Source organism: Pinus tabuliformis, chromosome 5_1, assembly GCF_031772625.1.
Source record: "Pinus tabuliformis cultivar Carrire ecotype Pingquan chromosome 5_1, CPIR1, whole genome shotgun sequence".
Lineage (NCBI taxonomy): Eukaryota > Viridiplantae > Streptophyta > Pinopsida > Pinales > Pinaceae > Pinus > Pinus tabuliformis.
In genome coordinates, this window is record NC_142305.1 from 987,291,178 (window position 1) to 987,312,056 (window position 20,879).

The 20,879-nt window shown below is 37.4% G+C and overlaps 1 protein-coding gene across 7 annotated transcripts in view; it reads left to right on the forward strand.

Moving 5' to 3' along the window:
• Positions 1-3,010: 3,010 nt before the first annotated feature.
• LOC149168035 (bifunctional bis(5'-adenosyl)-triphosphatase/adenylylsulfatase FHIT-like) overlaps positions 3,011-20,879 on the forward strand; it is a 241,940-nt gene continuing 224,071 nt past the window's right edge. For 2 of the 7 annotated variants that reach the window (XM_089431634.1, XM_089431633.1), the window contains exon 1: positions 3,230-3,354. Coding sequence is in view for 3 of the 7 variants with exons in the window: in XM_089431629.1 (XP_089287755.1) it covers positions 3,229-3,354 (126 nt within the window). In the remaining 4 variants the exon portion in view is untranslated. Of the gene's footprint in view, positions 3,355-20,879 lie in introns of all 7 variants that reach the window. The other 5 variants (XM_089431629.1, XM_089431630.1, XM_089431632.1 and 2 more) reach the window with 5 other exon arrangements.

Here is a 20,879-nt window from a genome sequence, read left to right on the forward strand (position 1 = left end):
CTTATTGCAATCTTGATCAAAGTGTAATTTGGATACACATGCTCATATTACTAGATCTTCTCATTCACCTCAAACATCAGAAGAACTTATCTTGATCATTTACAAGATCTTTCCAAGGTCATCCAATCAATCCTTTATCTTGATCATTTACAAGATCTTTCCAAGGTCATCCAATCAACCCTTCTTAGCATTGGACACTTCTTAAATAACATCATCAAACAATGTATTAGTACTTTCATAATGATTGATGCGAGGAAACACACTTCTTCTTCACCCTTTTGTTTTTTCATCTCTTCCAAATGATATTTAATGATTTAATGTTTTCATTTCTTTGTTATATTACTTAATTTTATTTTTTTGTCGATCAAAAGGACTTTCATTAGATTTTCAGGAAGGCATAGTTTACAAAATTAGTCTCAACAATCCCCGCTCTCTCATTCCGACCATACTTGTTGAGATTAGGGACTAGAGAATACCATAGAAGACATTTTACAACCATTATTTCCGAAAGGCATTCTAGCCTTATCATACTAGAAGTAAACAAAAAAGAAACCAGAAATGACATCAGCATATCAAGGAGGGGGGTGGGAGATGGGAATCAACTATAGAGCACTCAGTGACCTCTTCGACTTGTCTTAAAAGAGGAAATATTTAATGGTGTATGATGTCTTTGTCCAAATAATAGAGATATACAACGAACAAGTGAGGGATCTTCTCGGAGCATACACCTCAAGCAAGAAATATCCTTTTGCCATGTTTTTATTTAAATTTTGATGTTGTTCATGAGATTTCAGTATAGAAAAGTCATGTTATCTAGAGTAATTCCTTAATTACCTGCACATTAGATATTCGAAATAATGGTCACAAGGGATTTAATGTACTGGATGTTATACTCACTGCACATTAGATATTTGAAATAGTGGTATTCGAAATAATGGTCATAAGGGATTTGATGTATCGAACGTTATACTTATGTCTCTTAAAGCAACTTCTGATGTTTTGGATTTGATGAATTTTGGCCAAAAGAATCGCACTGTTAGCTATAGTGTGTTAAATGGCCGCAACAATCGTTCTCACAGGTTTGAGAACTTAGGACCATTTCTATAACATCTAACATATCCTAAAACATCTTCATTTATAGTAATTTGTTTGAAGGTGTACATTGCTAATAGAGTTCTTTATCGTGTGTTGACTGTGCATGTGCAGGGCACAGATCATGTTTCTGGGCGAAACCTTCATAGATGCCTTATTCTAGTAGATCTTGTTGGTAGTGAGAGGGTGGATAAATATGAATTAACTAGAGATCATTTGAAGGAGGCACAATACATAAACAACTCCCTTTCATCTCTAGGAGATGTTATTGCAACATTGGCATAGAGGAATTCACATGTGCCATATCGAAATAGAAAATTGACTCAATTGCTTCAGGATTCATTAGGTTATAAAGCTTACCAAATCCTTAAAAAGTCCTACTTTCTCCTTTATGTTTGATCGTTCTTTCAAATTTATTATCTGACATTGTGAATTATGAAAATCCATACACGAGGGGGCAAGGAAAAAACTCTGATGTTTGTGCACATAAGTCCTAAACTGGATTCATATGGAGAGACAATAAGTACCCTTAAATTCGTTGAATAGGTGTCCTTTGTTGAACTTGGTGCTGCACGTTTGAATAAAGAAAGTGGAGAAGTTTGTGAGCTTAAAGAGCAGGTATGCACATTTGAATAGAGAAAGTGGAGAAGTTTGTGAGCCTTGCATTTATCATCATTTTCACTACAAACAATTTATTTCATACATTAAAAATATCATATATTGTTTTGGATTTCAGCTTTTATGCTTTGCCTTACTTGCAGGTAGACAGTTTGAAAAAGGCATCGGTGAGGAAAGAAGAAAAAGTAGCATAATTATAGAAAATGAGAGAATCTCCACTTATTGACAAACAAAAACTCCAAACGCCAATGCTAACTCGTAGATTGATCCTTGAAGGGCCTGGAATAAGCATAGTTGAGGTACGGGCATATTAAGAATGTTTGGAAGTTTCTCTTTTGAAGTCCATACTATCGAGTTCTATCAGTCCATTGATGATGACTTTTGATTGCAGGTACAAAATGGTATTTATAGTTTTGGGATGGCTACCCAAGATGACAAGTTGGTAGATTCAGGGGAGAGAGCCAAGCTTAATGAGACGTCGATAGGCAAACAAAATGGCAACCGTCAAAGTAGTCTGGGAAATGACCGTAGAAATTTATCAGGGCTAAAAAGTGGTGGTATAGAGGGTGAAACAAATACAAGAACTGATACTATGGCTCCATCTACATCTAAAAAGACTACTCAATTTCACGTTAAATTTATTGAAATGATTATAGTAACAAATCCCACGAAGGAGATTAATACAAAGTATCTCCATTCCCAATCTCCAGTGAAAATTAATAAATTTTATATGCATATTCCACGTGGCCATGCCTTGTGCTAACATGTTGAGGCATAAACCACAGTTCATGTGTATTCTCATCTCCACTTCAGTAAACACATTCAACATATACATTTCCAGTTATATAATCTAATCATTATTTTAATTGAATTTAAATAGTGGTTTCCAATCACAGTGATTTTCTATTTTTAGTGTTTTATTATAAATATATCAAATTAGTGTTTTTAGTTTGGAGCTTGTTTTATTAGAAATATATCAGATTAGTCTTTTTAGTTTGAGCTCCAATATATATATATATAGATATATATAATTTATTATATATAATAAAGATCCATAAAACTAAAATATCATTTTTTACAATATCTTAATTTAAATAATTATATAAAAATATGTATCACTTATTATATATAATAAAAATCCATAAAACTAAAATATTATCTTTTATAATATCTATATAAAATTTAAATATGCCAATACATATGACATACATATTTACAAGTGTGTTTCTCATACCATTTTTTTATGTGCTTCTTTTTGCACCTTTTAAAGCAATTACTAGTTTTTATTTTTATATGTGCTTCTTTTTGCACCTTTTAGGGCAATTACTAGTTTTTATAGAAATCTGTGGTTTTGTTTGGTCCTTGTGCCTTTGTTTCACGGCAATGGCTCCCTTCATCTTTTGTCACTCGAAACTTACTTATGAATAGCTTGAACGTCCGTGATTTCATAATCGTGCAACTGTATGTCAAATAGCTGAGACAAGGTTTTATTTGCAGCACAGAGTAAGGGAAATAAGAATGCATGCAGCAATTGCAATTGGGAGTGGTCGACTTGGAGGTCTGACGGCGCTTTATGCAGTAAGGCGAGCAGCTAGCATTCAGTTCAGAATGGCCACTCATCATGCGTCACAAATACAACCAGAGGTTTGGAAAGTGGCGCTTTCTCTTGCTTTAATTATTGGTTGTGGGGATTGGGACACACTCTATATTCAGAGACATTATGTTTGGTTTCGTAGAGAGAATGTAACAATTGAAACTGTATAAAATTAATTTTACATCATCAAGATAAGACGCTGCTTGTTGATACTGTCTGCATGTAAAACCCGTCCGCCTTCCGAAAAGTTACAATCTAGTGGGTCTCTTGGAAGGAGCGAAACTGCATTTTGAGTTAGATAACCAAACTGACCTGAATTAGATTAGATTTTACCAATCGATCATCACGAGATGTTAGAGCCCGGGAGTAATTTGTAGATTCCCGACATTATGTTCTTGACCTCAAGTTCGGTTTTTGGGGCCAATCCACGGCCACGCTATTCTTACAAGGGCGTCTAAGTGTTTCTTGGCCGAATGTAAGTCTGCTTGGATTGTAGCTCCTGAAATAATTGGTTAATTCCTTATTCCAGTTTTGGTCAGATAATATTACGTAGATAAATTTGTCATACAAAGTTGACATTAAGGAAGGGAGAACATGAAATGAAGCACTGAATCGGAATGCCTCCAGATCATCTGTTATGCCTCAGGCTCCAGAATCGAGTGGGCCAAATTTTAATACTGTAGACAGAGTTTGCACAACTTGCCTCCTTGGCTGGCAGATCGAGGTTGGGCATGGATCTAGCCTGACCAAATCTTCAAGTTTCTTGGGATCCGTTTGCTTTCCAAGCCTCTCCCAACGAGCTCTAGGATGTTGTCATATAGAGAGTCGAGAGAAAAGATTGATAAACGTGACTGACAAATCCTATGGCTTTGGATGCCAAGTCTGAGATTTGCTTCGAGGTGCTTGCAGGAACCCATGTATTTTTGTCTTCCTGCTGGATGTCTTTTGCTAGCGTATTCTGAAGGCTTAGAAAACCCTTGCAAAGTTTTCCCCGGGCTAATTCTAAAGGAGGCAAAAGGCTTCTATCGAGTTAACTGGGATTTGGGTTGCAGCCCAGGGATTGCAGTGATATGGGGATCATCAAAACCTTATTGGAGACTTAGGTATCGTGTCTCCAATAGGTAGTTTGGACCTTGGGAGTCTCGGAAAGTGTTACTGAACAATTATGTCTTTTCCAAAGCGTGCCTTGGCAAAAGGTCTTTAGGGACCTTACTCGAGAGACTCTTATTATTACCCCAACCCAAGTGAAAATTGAAGCGATATTTACTACTTAAAATATTTAGAAAGCATGGGAGGCTGTGAAGGTCAACCTTAGTTGGAAAGTTAATCACTCAAATCAGGGTTATCAATCAACGAACTTTCGCTTTGGGTGGTCCATCGTTGAAATGAGTGAGGGAAAGGCGCTGACCAAGAATGCTGACCAAGAATGATTGATTTTCAGCCCTTCGCTTTTATAGAAGAGGCCTTAACTCCATACGATATTCTTTTGATGCCCAAATTAAAGGCTAGGTGCATTGGCATGAATTGAAATCTAAGTTTAGACCCAGAAAACCATAAATTTGATTCTTGATTGGATCAAGGATCTTGTTTCCCATATTTTGTTTGTAAAGGTTGGCCAGTAGCACCCCCAACCCTGGTGGAAGGACTAGGGATATAATGATGCCAAGCTTTTCAAAATATACAAGTTTGTTGATGGTTACATATGGATCTATGACAAACTCATCCTTGATGGGTGCCTAAATTAGTTATGGAGATTAAAATTCAAACAAGAAACCTAGTTGTTTTGGCTGCACAATATATGGAGATTGCTCATAGAGTTCAAAAAGTCCTTTGCTGCACAGTCTCTTGTTTACGGTGGTTTGTTTCTTGACCTATTGTATCTATTATTTTGCCATCTTAGGAGGCTTATTTTGTATTTTGGAGCTATCTTGGTGGGCTTGTCACCAAGGAATGTTATTTTTGGCACATTATTTTATTATTTGGGGCATTATTAGGCCTGATTAGGCAAATCGAACCCCTTAGGGAGGTTATATATTGATGTGATGATCATTTCATTTGATCATCACTTGGATTTGGACTTGTATCTCTTCTTGAGAATTTTACTAGCCTTGTTGATGGATGAATTGGATTATTGATGCATTTTGATGTTTGGAAGAACTTATTCTTTGTCTTGGAGCTTCGATATTTGTCTCTATTGGTGATTGGAAATTTTTGCTATACTTGTAAGTGTGCTCTTTTATGGTTTATTTCTCATTTTGTCACTTGCATAATCTATGAAGGAATTTCACTCATGAAGTTGGTGAAGCTACATAATTGAAATGCGAATTTGTTGATCTTGTCTTTGTGAGGGCTTTTCATATGTTTTATGCTAAAGTGTAGTGAATATTTGTCCTAGGGGTATATGGTTTCTCATAATTACCTTGATAAGTCACCAATTGCAACATCAAAGAAGTATAAACTTTCCTAGTGACCTATTTGCTACCTCTAGGGCCATGTGAAGTTACTAGGAGACTCTTTGATTGGGTATAAGACATCTCTAAACATTGTTTTTCATTGACTCCATTCTCCCAAAGGCTAGGCACTGATCTAGTCCTAGGTGATCACTAAACAAAGATTTCTTTCACCTTCCTCTTCTCTCTTCTAAGCCCTAACCTAGAAGAACATCTAGTGCATCACGCAAATTCTATTGTAGCCATCAAAAATCAATAAAAATTGGTCTAGAGTTGCGCTGGTGAGTCCTCTAGAGGTGCTCCAAATTTGAGGCTATTCAGACAGTGGAATCTCGAGATATCCCAAGCCCTAGCTCGAAGATCATTTCCCTAGTTTGCTTGTGGTTAGTGGCTTCATTAAGGATCATTGCATTGAACATAAAAGTTAAATCATAACTCTTTGATCCTTTTCTCCTTCCTCACTTGGTCAAGTCCACCTGTTTGAAGTTCTACCCCACACCCTTGACCTCGTCGCTCAAACTGGCAGGGTTCCTAAAGGGGGATCCTTGAAGGGTTACTACTAGGCTAAGGGCAACCTACTCTTTACGGACTTTCACCGGTGGGAGGAGACCCGATATATAGAGAATCACTTATGAAGGATAGATCAACTAAGATGGGTGTGAAGTGATCTCGATGACCCTTTCCTAGGAGAGACTCAAGAGTGGGACTTGCTTGCTTCTTAAGCAAGGTGCAAGGTTCTCTAGGATAGGGGAATAGGGATTTGAGGGATTGGTTTAGGGAATGTGACTTGTAAAGGAGCTTCCTAAACCCTAAAATCCTTGTGGAACTTGGTTTCTCAAGTGGTTTTTGAAGAGTTGACTTTGATAAGATATGGGACCACATGGGACCAAGTGGACCCAGGTTAGGTCAAGGGGAGGGAGTTTAGCAACCAATGATATGCTTGACCTAATTAGGGAGGGGAAAGGGATCAAAGAATGAATTTTCAATGAAAGAAAATGCAAGGATCCCAGTGAGGTTTCTAGCCTAAGGGAAACCAAGGGCAAGAATTGGTCTTCGAGCTAGGGCTTGCGATATCTCAAGATCCCACCATCGAAATTTCATAAAATTTGGAGGGCTTCTTGAGGACACACCAATGCAGGTGTGGACCAAAAATCAAAGTATTTGGATGGCTATATCGTGAGATAAGTGATGCCCTAGTTGACCTAGAGGACTAGACCAAGAGAAGAGGAAAGAGGAGAAGGAAAATAGGTTTGAGGTGATCACCTTTAAGTGGACCAGTGCCTAATCCTTTGGGGAGATTGGAGTCAGGTAGGATTATGACTATGGACCTTTGAATTTTCTAGGTCAAGGAGGCCTCAAAGACAACTTCGCTTGGCACTAAGGTAGTAACAAAAACAACTTCTAAGACTTTATACTTTGTTTTGCAAGATAAATGGCTTGTCAAGATGAATTCAAGTAATGAAACATCCCCAGGAACATTATTCACTATACATGGCCCATACATGAAGCATTCACTATCCAAAAACAAAATTTCCACAACTTCGCATAAGAGATGCAGCAAATAAGCTAGTATAGCGAAATCCCAGCAACAATGTAGGTGACAAATTAGAAAGAAAGAATAGCATTAAAATTTACTTACATGTATACGAATATATCCAACCATCCTAAAACTTGCCATCAAGAAGCCCCAAGACATATGAAAATTATCCAAACATCAAAATTCATTGCATGCTCTAAAAGTTCATCCTCCAAGAAGGATAGCGAAAATATCTAAAGAGATACTAGTTCCAAATCCAAGTGATGATGCCAAAATGAATTCACATCACTTGTATTTATACACTTCTGATGAGTTTGATTTAGCTAATTAGACCTACATTAGCCCCTACAATAAAATAATGTGAAAAATAACTAACTTTAGGTGACAAGCCCACCAAACTAGCTCATAAACAAAAGAACAAGCCTCTCAAGAGGTCGAATAGTGAATAGTGCATGTCGTTGGGCGTTGGAGGAGGCCTAATGGAGTCCATATGTGCCATAATGTGTAGCTGAATTCCCAAAAGCAGTGGACAAGGGGTTGGCCCCTTTAATAACTTGTGGTGCTCCAAATGACATGTGGGGTGACATAAGCATCCGCATGGGTCTCCAAACAAATCGAAGATGCCTGTAGATCGCCTGCAAGGGCTAGGATGGTGGCTTAGGCAATGCCACATCATCGTGCAAGTCTTGGATCATCTACCAAGTGTATGGTGCAACTCTCGGGCCAGCCGAGCATGATGGATCAGACACATCCTCCTTGTCCAATAAGCGAACCACGAGCAATGTCTGAATGGCTGCGGGGATCCATGGAGTGTTGTCTGCTACTGTGGATGCCCATGGCTCTCTATACACACCCTACATGTGCCAATGTAGCCCTCTAGGGTCAAGACCCCGTATAGGGAGACCAAATCCAAATGGAAACCACCTGCAATCCTGCATAAGATCCAATGCGTCCCCTTGCCTTCCAGCACACCAAGTCGTTAAAGAAATAAAGTAAAAGAGTTTATAAACCATGGATAACAAGTGAGCACTTCATAATGGCATGCCCTTCCATAGTGGGCTTTGACATGTGCTAATGTCTCCCAGTTCCAAATAGGGTTAACCAGACATCCTATTAGGTGGTTACTACCTCTAAAGGGGGTGGTATATTGATGTTAGATCCTTCAAATGGTGGTGGCATGTGGCATAATGATGGAATGGAGAAGGGAATGAAAGGGGCAACCTGGATCACATGCCATGGTACAAGGGTAGCTAATAAAAGGGAAGCCCACACTTCGGTAAGTAATGATTAGGAGTGAGCAACCGTGGTGCATGAGTTACCCCGACCTTGATTTTTCCACCCTTCTTCATGTGCCTCTTGCCTTTTTATGATTTTCAAGTATAACATTGGATACCCCTTCATAAGGTGGGGTAGTTCATCGCCCACTAGGGGTTGGGACAATCATGGGTTCTTGAATGATAAAGGAGGCTCATCAAGGGCCATGTAGGAACCAGGGTTATGGGCATGGAATGGGGTAGAGCTCACGTCATGGCTTTTGCCCATGTGCTAAATGCTTTTGTCCCGACCATCTTTTGCATTTTGTGATACAATTTCTTGTTGAATGTGGCCAATAATTCTTTTTCTTTTTCTTTTAGTTGCATCAACCTCCAGGCATCATTCCAGGCTCGACCCAAGATGTGGGGCAAGGGGAGGGGGTGGCTGACCCTATGTGGACCTAGTGGAGGAATGTGGACTCAGGTGGGAGGAGAGATGATTGGGGGTATAATGAGCGGAAGGAGAGTAATATATGCGAATCGGGGAGCGGGAGCACACAACCAAAATTAGGGTTTCCCATGTAGTACCATCCCTAAAACTAATAGGTCAATAAAAGAGATCTCATGAGACTGGGGTGTAAGGTTAACATCCCAAAAGAGACCTAAGGGACAAGAGCATAGACCTAGACCACTCTTTCTGCCGAATCCCCCCATTAATCCATGCCCAAAGTTTCCATGATAAATAAACTAGAATACTCAATTACCAAATAACAAGGCATACCTTTAGGTTTGGGAGGCCCACCTTCAAACATATGATCATGACAGATGGGTGAGGGACCACATGGCTGGCTCAGGTGGTGGAGAAATGGCACATCGAGCTAGTTGGTGGCTACGAGGGGCTGTTGACTGAGGACCATCATGGAGAAATATTTTCTCCTAGGGATATCACCCACAAAATGGTGGGTAACATTTGGCTCCAACTGAGACATGATCTCTCGGAAAAGTGGGCAAAGATATTTGAATGGGAGGTCATGAGAACACCAACAATCTCTTGGTTACTGTAGACTTGTTACCTGCACATATCAAAGACTAAACCCATAGGACAACATGTTTTTATGGTGTCTTGTGATCACTCATGCTTAGTGTTAGGCCATAAAATCAACAGAAAAATAAAAATATGTAAATTTTAATCTAAATGCGGCTAATCTACTATGAGAAATATCATATGTCATTAGTAATTTAGTTCTAATGCAAAAATCAACATGCAATGCATTCTACCCTAACATTCATATGGTACAAAACTAATACTAAGTGTAATTATAAAGCTAGTGCAACCAACATATCATCAAATCAATATAAATATGCTGGCCTATATGATTACTCACGTAGCAAATGCCAAAGCAAATGTGGACAAAATCACATGGATGATATAGCCAGTGGGAGGTAGGAAAATAGAATGCCCACACATGGATGATCACGTGAGAAGAGGAATGAAAAGGATGTAATATAGTCCATGAGATCCTCTCTTCTAGCCAAAATATAGAGATGTCAATGATTAGGCTCATAAACTTTTGATAGATGGCAACCTTGGGCATATTATTTCCATTATGGTACTTATCATTTATGTCATATTTTATGGCCTCTATAGGATTATGATTAGTAGGCAAGGGAGACTGATGAGATGTAAAAACACAATTAGGTTGCCCATGATGATCATACCGAAAAGGGGGGATTATAAATTGATCATGATTTTGAGGGTGTGTCAAAGGAGATAAAGTATAATCAATGAGGGGTTCTTCCTTAACACCTTACTTAGAAGGGGGGAAGGGCTCATGGTCACTCGGGATCATTTGAAAAGGGGCGAAGGAATCGCTTGTGGAAGACTTGAAGTGATGAACAAAAGGATAAGGCAAAGGGGAGGGTGAAGTATTATATTCAACGGGGTTTTTCTCCTCGAAATCATCCTTTTCATGTAAGGGAAAATAATGACCCTTCGTCTCAAGGGTATCTGTAGAGCCTCCAAAATGTATTCAAATTATCATCCACTGTCACCTTTATCACCACCATTTCACTCACATGTCGCAACTCCATAGCCATATAATCTTTTATTAGCCTCCATTTTCATAATTATATGGGTTACCTTTGTGTTTTCCAAAAGTTAATGATTTCTAGTATTATAAGTGAATTAAATGGTTAAAACTTAGAAAAGTGACATATACTTGCTAATACTTAAAAGTGGCTTGAGTCTCATGACATGTGTAGGTCATTTGGAAGCTTCCAAGGCACCCTTATGTGGCCTCCAATACTCAAATTCGAATTATCTTCAAGATATGGAAGAAGATTTGGATAAAGGTCAAAGAGGATATGTGTCTTATCTTTACCTATTTAAGTTTAACTCTATGAGATTTTCTAGGGATCTAGAGAGAGAATAATGGACCTCCATTAATGAGGTAGCTTCTTATGTTTTTGTATAAATAGGAGAGCCTTCTCATTTGAAAGGCATGTGTAAAGTTGGGGAAATGCTCATGTTTTGAATATAGAATTTGGATTTGGCACCATGCTCATGAGTGATGTTCACCTTGATTTGGTTATGCTTGCATTTGGAGCCTCTCAACTTGCCATCTCTCATGCTTTTGGATTGGCCACCTACAATGTGTGAGATTTATTGTTTTTCATAGATTAAGATTTATTACTTTCATAGATTAAAATTTATTTATTTCATATCTTTTCCCGTGTGAGAGGTTAAGAGTGATTGTCTTTATTTGCTTTCTACCTAGAAGTTAAGAGCATTTGTTTTTATTTGCTTTCATATCTTTTCCTGTGTGAGAGGTTAAGAATGATTGTTTTTGCTTTCATTTCTGAAAGAGTGGTGTGCTTTTCAATTCCTGCAAGATTGAAAGATTAAGATTTCAATTCCGCGTGTTGTACTATAATTTATTTTGAATTGAGTGTTGAATTAGAATAGGTGAATTTGGTTTTTCATTATTTGGTTTCGTAGTTAGATTGATCTAAATTGAAAGTTAATTTCTAGCATATACAGTGCATGCACGCTTTGCAAGTTTTACGAAACCCCCGGGTTGACAATTAAATGATAGGTAATTAATTTGCCTCAACAGTTTCGATGGATATGTCATCATAAATAATGCATGAGAGAAAGGGGAGACCACCCTCAATCTCATCTTCTTTGTCAGTGTCATAAATGTGAGCACAATCAAATTGAGGACCAACAATTTCCCATTTCTCCTTTTCAGTGTGGAAGTAATCTTCAATGTCACCTTCCAAGGGGCTAATGGGTTCACCTTCTTCAAGGTTCTCAAAAGGAGATTTGTCAAGAGTAATCCTTGAGAAAGGTAAGGTTAGTCTCAACTTCACTTTCCATGGACTCATCCTTCCCAAACATGTGTTCTCAAAATCATTCTTTTCATCATGTGGACCCAAAGAGGACTCATCTTACCATTCATCACTTAGATTCTCAAGGTCTTGATGATGCTCGATGAAGCCTTCCTCTTCAATGCTCATTGCGGGGCATACTTGAAAATGCCTAAGAAAGCCATCAACGAACTCCTCAATAGATGAGATGGTTCTAGGTTCATGATTTTGCAACCATGAGTTATGACCATAGAGAGAACTAAAGAATAACAATATAAGGACATCCTGGTGGACCACTTTTTCCTTTGAAGTATGTGCATTAAATCTTTCCACATGGTCAATTGCGCAGCTTGGGTCACCATCAAACACGAGTACCCCATGTACCATCCTTCCTATGACATGATTAGGGTGCAAAGGGATACTAGCGATGTCCAAAGCGGGGAAATCATCAAAGAAAGACACCGTGCTTAGGTATACATGTATATTCTCGATGACCCTTTCTTAGGAGAGACTCAAGAGTGGGACTAGCTTGCTTCTTAAGCAAGGTGCACGTTTCTTTAAGATAGGGAAATAGGGATTTGAGGGATTGGCTTAGTGAATGTGACTTGTAAAGGAGCTTCCTAAACCCTAAAATCCTTGCGGAACTTGGTTTCCCAAGTGGTTTTTGAAGAGTTGACTGGGATAAGATATGGGACCACACAGGACCAAGTGGACCCAGGTTAGGTCAAGGGAAGGGAGTTTAGCAACCAATGATATGCTTGACCTAATTAGGGAGGAGAAAGGGATCAAAGAATGAATTTTCAATGAAAGGAAATGCAAGGATCCCAGTGAGGTTTCTAGCCTAAGGGAAACCAAGGGCAAGAATTGGTCTTCGAGCTAGGGCTTGCGATACCTCAAGATCCCACTGTTGAAATTTCATGAAATTTGGAGGGCTTCTTGAGGACACACCAATGCGGGTGTGGACCAAAAATCAAAGTATTTGGATGGCTAGATCGTGAGATAAGTGATGCCCTATGCAACCTAGAGAAGAGGAAAAGCAGAAGGAAAATAGGTTTAAGGTGATCACCTTTAGGTGGACCTGTGCCTAATCATTTGGGGAGATTGGAGTTAGGTAGAATTATGACTATGGACCTTTGAATTTTCTAGGTCAAGGAGGCCTTAAAGATAACTTCACTTGGCACTAGGGCAGCAACAAAAGCAACTTCAAAGACTTTATACTTCTTTTGATAAATGGCTTGTCAAGATGAATTTCAGTAATGAAACATCCCTAGGAACATTCATTCATTATACATGGCCCATACATGAAGCATTCACTATCCAGAAACAAAATTTCCACAACTTCGCATAAGAGATGCAAAAAATAAGCCCTAGTATAGCGAAATCCCAGCAACAATGTAGGTGACAAAATTAGAAAGAAAGAATAGAATTAAAATTTACTTACATGCATACGAATATATCCAACCATCCAAAACTTGCCATCAAGAAGCTCCAAGACATATGAAAATTATCCAAACATCAAAATTCATTCCATTCTTCAAAAATTCGTCCTCCAAGAAGGATAATGAAAATCTCTAAAGAGATACTAGTTCCAAATCCAAGTGATGATGCTAAAATGAATTCACATCACTTGTATTTATACACTTATAATGAGTTTGGTTTAGCTAATTTGGCCTACATTAGCCGCTACAGTAAAACATTATGCAATATAACTAATGAAACAACACAACTGAACAACAAACACCAAACTAGCTCATAAACAAAAGAATAAGGCTCTTAAGAGGTCGAAAAATGAATAGTGCATGTCATTGGGCCTTGGAGGAGGCCTAATGGAGTCCATATGTGCCATAATGTTTAATTGAACTCCTAAGAGTAGTGGACAAGGGGTTGGCCCCTTGTAATACCCTGTGGTGCTCCAAATGACATGTGGGGGGCACACAAGTGTCCTCATGGCTCTCCAAACAAATTGAAGATGCCTGTATATTCCCCGCAAGGGCTAGGATGATGGTGTAGGTGATGTCACATCATGTGCAAGTCCTGGATCATCTGCCAAGTGTTTGGTGCAACTTTAGGGCCAACTGGGCATGATGGATAAGGTGCATCCTCCTCGTCCAATAAGTGAACCACGAGCAATCTTTGAATGGCTGTGGGGATCCGGGGCACACAAGTGTCCTCATGGGTCTCCAAACAAATCAAAGATGCCTGTAGATTGCCTGCAAGGGTTAGGATGATGGTGTAGGTGATGCCACATCATCGTGCAAGTCCTGGATCATTTGCCAAGTGTTTGGTGCAACTCTAGGGCCAGCTGGGCATAATGGATCAGGTGCATCCTCCTTGTCCAATAAGTGAACCACGAGCAATATCTGAATGGTTGTGGGGATCCATGGAGTGTTGTTTGTTGATGTGGAGGCCCATGACTCTCTACACACACCCTACATGTGCCAATGTATCCCTGGGGTCAAGACCCCGTATAGGGAGACCAAACTCAAATGGAAACCACCTGCAATCTTACCTAAGATCCAATGCGTCCCCGTGCTTTCCAGCACACCAAGTCATTAAATAAATCAAGTAAAAGAGTTTATAAACCATGGATAGCAAGCGAGCACTTCATAATGGCATGCCCTTCCATAGTGGGCTTTGGCATGTGCTAATCTCCCAGTTCCAAATAGGGTTAACCATGCACCCTATTAGGTGGTTTTTACCTCTAAAGGGGGTGGTATGTCGGTGGTACATCTTTCAAATGGTGGTTGAATGTGGCATAATGATGGAATGGAGTAGGGAATGAAAGGGGGCAACCTGGATCCCATGCCATGGTACAAGGGTAGCTAATAAAAGAGAAGCCCACACTTGGGTAAATAATGAGTAGGAGGGAGCAATTGTGGTGCATGAGTTACCCTAGCTGTTGGTCCTCGATTTTGATCAATTTTGCTTATTAAAAATCCACTTAACTTCCATCATATTCCATCTTATATCATCCATATATGCCTTATTTTGAGCTTATTATGCATATTCAGGTAAACAAATTATGTTTTTCAATTTTTAGATATTTTTGCAAAAATTTGGTTTTAAGAGCATTTTTGGACAGAACTGGAAATTTCCGTAATAGCTCCGTTAAAGTGATATATGCAGGACACCTGGGCTTGAGCTTAATACATATTTGGGAAGCTTAGGAATCAAGGATGGATGAACAACTATTGGTTCAGTCAAAATGAGCAAATACATGCTCGGTCAAAGCTGGTCAAACCTGACCTGTCACCTAGAAATCCTTATTAAAAAGGGGCAATTTTAGGATTTTTTGGATTTTTTCCAGATTTCTTGTAACTAATGGATGACTTCGATTTGATGAAGTGGGATAACATTAATGATGGTTGTTTCAGACTTTTTAGCTTATTTGGTTATCATTTTGCCTATTTAAAGAGAGGCATTCATAGTTAGAATTATGTAGACAAACTTATTATTTTTGAGATAATTGAAGACAAAACTTTTGCTTCATGATTTCTTTGTGTTTGCTGGAGTAAATGAGTTGCTGTAGCTGAGTATTTTAGCAATGTACCAGCAAGGTTGGAGGGCCCCCATCCAAGCTAAGTACACTTTGTTGTATCATGTTTATATTTGTGCATATGCTAGTTTGATTTCCCATGTTTATTATATTCATTTGCTGTGAATATTTGTAGATATCTTTAATGTGAATTTATTTTATGAAATGTGTTAAGTGAATATTGCTTCTTTTAGTGATTAGCTTGAATGTGGAAGGACAACCAGGTCTCTTTGAGAGAGCCTCTTCTCTGTGAGCTAGGACTAAGACTAAACAAGATTCACTTCTTTCAAGCTTTCTTAGATTAAGTTCTTATGCTTTCATTACATTCTTTCATGTTTACTTAGATATTGGCAATGTCATTATAGAATTGTTGAGGGAGGACAACCAGGTCTCTTTGAGAGAGCCTCTTCCTTGTTTTTCTAAAATAGCCTAATTTCATTGACCAATAATGCATGCTTTTATGGAATAGACTTAGATAGTTTTGCTTAAGTTGTGAGAAGTAATTTATAATATGTATTTCCATTCTTAGTTATGTAGAATGATTTATATTTGTAATATGCACTTCTGTTCTCATAACTACTTCCTATATTAGTTTTTATCCAAAAATCCATAAATTGTGGTTTGCTTCTAAGATTACCAACCTAGATTGATAGTAAAATACATGTCTTAATTTACACAATAAATTGAGCTGACATTTTTGGCGCCATTTCCGTGGAAGCATATTTTGGATATAACTAATTAGGAGGATTATTTGAAAAAAAAACATAAAAGAAACAAAAACATACAAAAACATAGATATGATTTTTCATTATGGTCATTTCTACCTAGGTATAGAGATGAAAAGGTAGATACGTAAAACAAGATCCCCCAACTATTAAACCATTGGTAGAAGTAGGTCTGCCTCCATTTGAATTAGCTACACCAATTGCTGGAAAACCAACTTTGGAAGAGTTAGAGGAAAAACAATGTTTAGGACAAAGGTTAACTCTTGTAGAAAGACAAACTTTGTTAGCCTATGAAGTGAAAAGAAGACAAAAACAAACAGAAATACCTTCCATAGGAAAACAAAAAGAAACAAGAAAGCCAATTGATTAGCCCATTCTTGAACAAATAGATCAATCTATTCTTGAACAAATAGTTCAACCTATCTTTGAAAATATAGAACAAGTTGAATCTCAAATTGCTATTAAAACCACTGAAAAAGATATGGCAGAAGAAGGGCAAGGATCTACCATCCTCACTCCTGAACAAATGTTACAATATGAAAAACAACAAAGAGAATGGCAAAGAAGAAGAGAAGAAGAAACAAGAAGAGAATCAGAAAGGAAAAGAGAAGAAGAAACAAGAAGAGAAGCAGAAAGGAAAAGAGAAGAAGATCGCAAAAGAGAATATGATCATACAAGAAGACAAGATGAAGAAATTGATAGAGAAGCTACTTTTGGATTTCCAATTGTAGATACTAGAGCAATTTTAGGAGAAGTAAAAATGAAGAATATTCCACCTTCTGTTTTACCAAATTTCTATGGAATGTCTACTGAAGATCCTGGTTTGTTCATGTTCGAACTTGACATCTTATGTAGAACTTATGGTTACACTGATGATACACATAAGCTGCGTCTTTTTCCTGCTACTCTTAAAGCAGCGACATTAAATTGGTTTATGGGATTACGAGAACACTCTATCACTACTTGGGACGAAATGAAGAAATTTTTTCTTAAGAAATATCAAGCCTATTGCAGGCCTAGAGATTCAAAAGAAGATATTTTTAGAATGTCTCAACAAGAAGATGAGAGTTTGGAGGAATATTTGGAACGATTCCTTTACAACCTGCAAAAATCTAAACAACATTTTCTAAATCCTGATACCATTAGAACAATTTTTCTTAAAGGAATAAGAGATGAGTATCTTGATATTCTGAATGTAATGGGTAAATGAGATATTTCATACATACCATTTGATGAAATAGTTGAACTATGTCAAAATTACTCTAGAGGAAGATCCAAAACAAAAAAAAGAGATGTAATTTTTAGAGCTTCCAAATCTGCAGCAGGAGGAGTGATAAGAGCATAAATAGGGAGTTTGTTAGAAAGCTTTAAAACAGATCTTTTCAGCACCTTAGGAACACAAGTTGATGTATTAAAAACAAAGAAGAAACAAGAAGAAGAAGAATAAACAATGTCAATCTTTTGTCCTAAGTGTAGGAAGAAGCATCTTTTACGAGAATGTCCTTTGGATAATATACATGTTTGTGGACTATGTACAAAAAATCATGTTACAAATGATTGTACAACATTGAAAGAGTTGCAAACAAGTCAAATAGAAGAAACTCAAGGATTTTATTATATGGTACCAAGAAGAGCTTGGCAACCACGTTTTGCAGGTACATCTCAACAATTTCCTCAACAAATTCCCCAAAATTTTCAATATCAGAATTCATGGAATACTCCTATGCCATGGCAGGTTTGGCCTCCTCAGCAAAACCAAAACCAACCTTCACAAAGTTGGCGAGGATATGCTTATGGAGCCCAACCTCCTCAACAATTTTACCCTCAACAATATCAATCTTATCCATCATATCAACAACCATATCCTCAACAATCATTTCCATATCAACAATTCCAACAATCCACTCAATCAAATCCATTTACACAACAATCAATGCCTGCACTAACTCAACCTCAGTAGCTTCAGCTGCCTTTTAATCAACCACCACCCAGACCAACTTAGTTACCAGCCCAACCAGTAGCAAATCCGAGTAATAGAGTGGAAAGGCCAACATATAATATGGAAGAAACAACATTATTTCCTACATATTATATTCTTCCTATACAAGATGTCCACTTAAGGTCTGGGAAAGTATTACACAAAGATTCTCCACCAATCATTGAAGAGCAAACTGAACAAGGAGAACAATCTGAAAAATCTCATCCAGGAAATCAAATTCAGAAAGGAAAAGTTATTATGACTCAAAAACCACCTTATCTAGAGAGGTTAGTAGAGCAGAAAATAAAAAATCCAATTTCTTTTCCTGAATTTGATATTGTAGAAGAATTACAGAATGCTTATGTTAAAATTCCTTTGTTGCAAGCTATTAAGGAAATTCCAATTTATAGAAAAACAATAAAGGAATTATGCATTAAGCAAACTGGCAGAAAGAAAAGAGATCCACCCACAATTCAAGTCATTGGCAAATTAGCTAGTCTCATGTCTACAAAATCAACAATTGAAAAATATATTGATCTAGGGATACCTATGGTTACCATTTCAATCAATAATTTTTCAGTTCCTAAAACTTTAATTGATCTAGGGGCTGCTATAAATGTCATGACAACAAAAACAATGAAGTATTTAAAATTGCCAAACATCCGACCTACTACTACAATTTTAGAACTAGAAGATAGATCTAAGGTTGTACCGGAAGGAATACTTGAGGACATCATTGTTTCTTTAGATTCATGGGAATATCTTGTAGACTTTTTGATCTTGCAACCAAAAACAAATTTAGGAGGCCATCCTTTAATTCTTGGCAGACCATGGTTAGCCACAACAGATGCCTTCATTGGATGCAAATCAGGAAGCATGATCATAGCACATGGAGATGAAATGAAACATATTACACTCTATCCTCCTCAATTTCCTTCTTTACTATCATGGCTTGATGATGAACAAGAAAATACTTAGCCTATTTTAAGCATTAGTCAAGCCTTCAATTTTAGAGAAGAGGAAGAAGATGAGGATTTAATAGATCTTTTTATCTCAGAACCTGATATTTTTGAACAACTAAAAATAACACAATATAATCATCTTTTAAATCAACATTTTCAGGAAAATTGCATTATTCAATCATTGCAGAATTCATTTGAAAGCATTTTTCGTGTTAACTCAATTACCAATTCTCAAAGCAAAACTGTTGAAATCAATCCGGGAAAGAATCTAAATATTGGTAATAATCTACAATCATCACAAGAACAACAGGTAATTGCAATATTACAGAAATATTCAAAAGCTTTTGCCTGGGACTATACAGACATGCAAGGAATTCATCCAAAGACATGTATTCACCATATCTATACTGATGATCATATCAAACTAGTGAGACAACCACAAAGAAGAATGGATCCTGTGATGAAAGAAATAGTGAAGGAGGAATTGCAAAAACTGTTACAAGTAGGATTCATTTATCCTATTTCAGATAGTCAACGGGTTTCACCCTTAGTTGTGGTGCCAAAGAAAAATGGCAAATAGAGAATATGTGTAAACTATAGGGAACTGAACAAGGCAACATTAAAAGATCACTTCCCATTACCGTTCATTGACCAAGTACTGGATTCACTAGCTGGAAATAAATTCTTTTCTTTTCTTTATGGGTTTAGTGGATACAATCAGATTAAGATAGCGTTAGAGGACCAGGATAAAACCACATTTATTTGTCCATGAGGAACATATGCATACAATGTTTTTCCCTTTGGGTTATGTAATGCACCTGCTACTTTTCAAAGAGCAGTTCTTGCAATCTTTGCTGATCTAATCCATGAATGTGTAGAGGTTTACATGGATGATTTTACTGTATACGGAAATACATTTGATGATTGTTTGAAGAATCTTGAAAAAGTTTTAAAGAGATGCATAGAGACAAACCTATCCCTCAGCAATGAGAAATGTGTTATGATAGTGTTGGGAGTCACACCACATTTCTTCTTCAGGAATCAAGGTAGACCCAACAAAGATACAAGTTATTGTAAACTTAATGCCACCAAAAACACAGAAATAAGTAAGAAGTTTCTTGGGATATGCAGGCTACTACAGAAGATTTATTGAAAACTTCAGTAAGATAGCTTTACCCTTGTTTAAACTGCTTGCAAAAGACATTGAGTTTCAATGGACTACCAATTGTCAAAATGCATTCGAAAAATTAAAAGAAAAATTGTTTATAACACCCATTCTCAGAGGACCAAATTGGTCACTACCATTCCATATATCTACTGATGCATCAGACACAACAATAGGAGCATCTCTAGGACAAAAAGAAAATCAGTTTAACTATGCCATCTATTTCATAAGCAAAAATTTAACTCCGGCATAATTAAACTACACAGTAACAGAAAAAGAAATGCTAGCTGTTGTCCATGCAGTTAATAAATTCAGGCATTATATAACAGGTTATCAAGTATTTGTCCATACAGATCATTCAACCATTAAATATCTAATGAAAAAAACAATTACTAATGGCAGAATTACTAGATGGTTGTTATTAATGCAAGAATTTAATATCACTATTTTAGATAGACCAGGGAGAGAAAACCAAGTAGCAGACTTTCTATCAAGACTTCATTCTACTGATGATCTTATACCCGTGTCAGATAACTTCCCTGATGAGCATCTATTTGCTATAACAAGTAAAACCCCATGGTTTGCAGATATAGCAAATTAT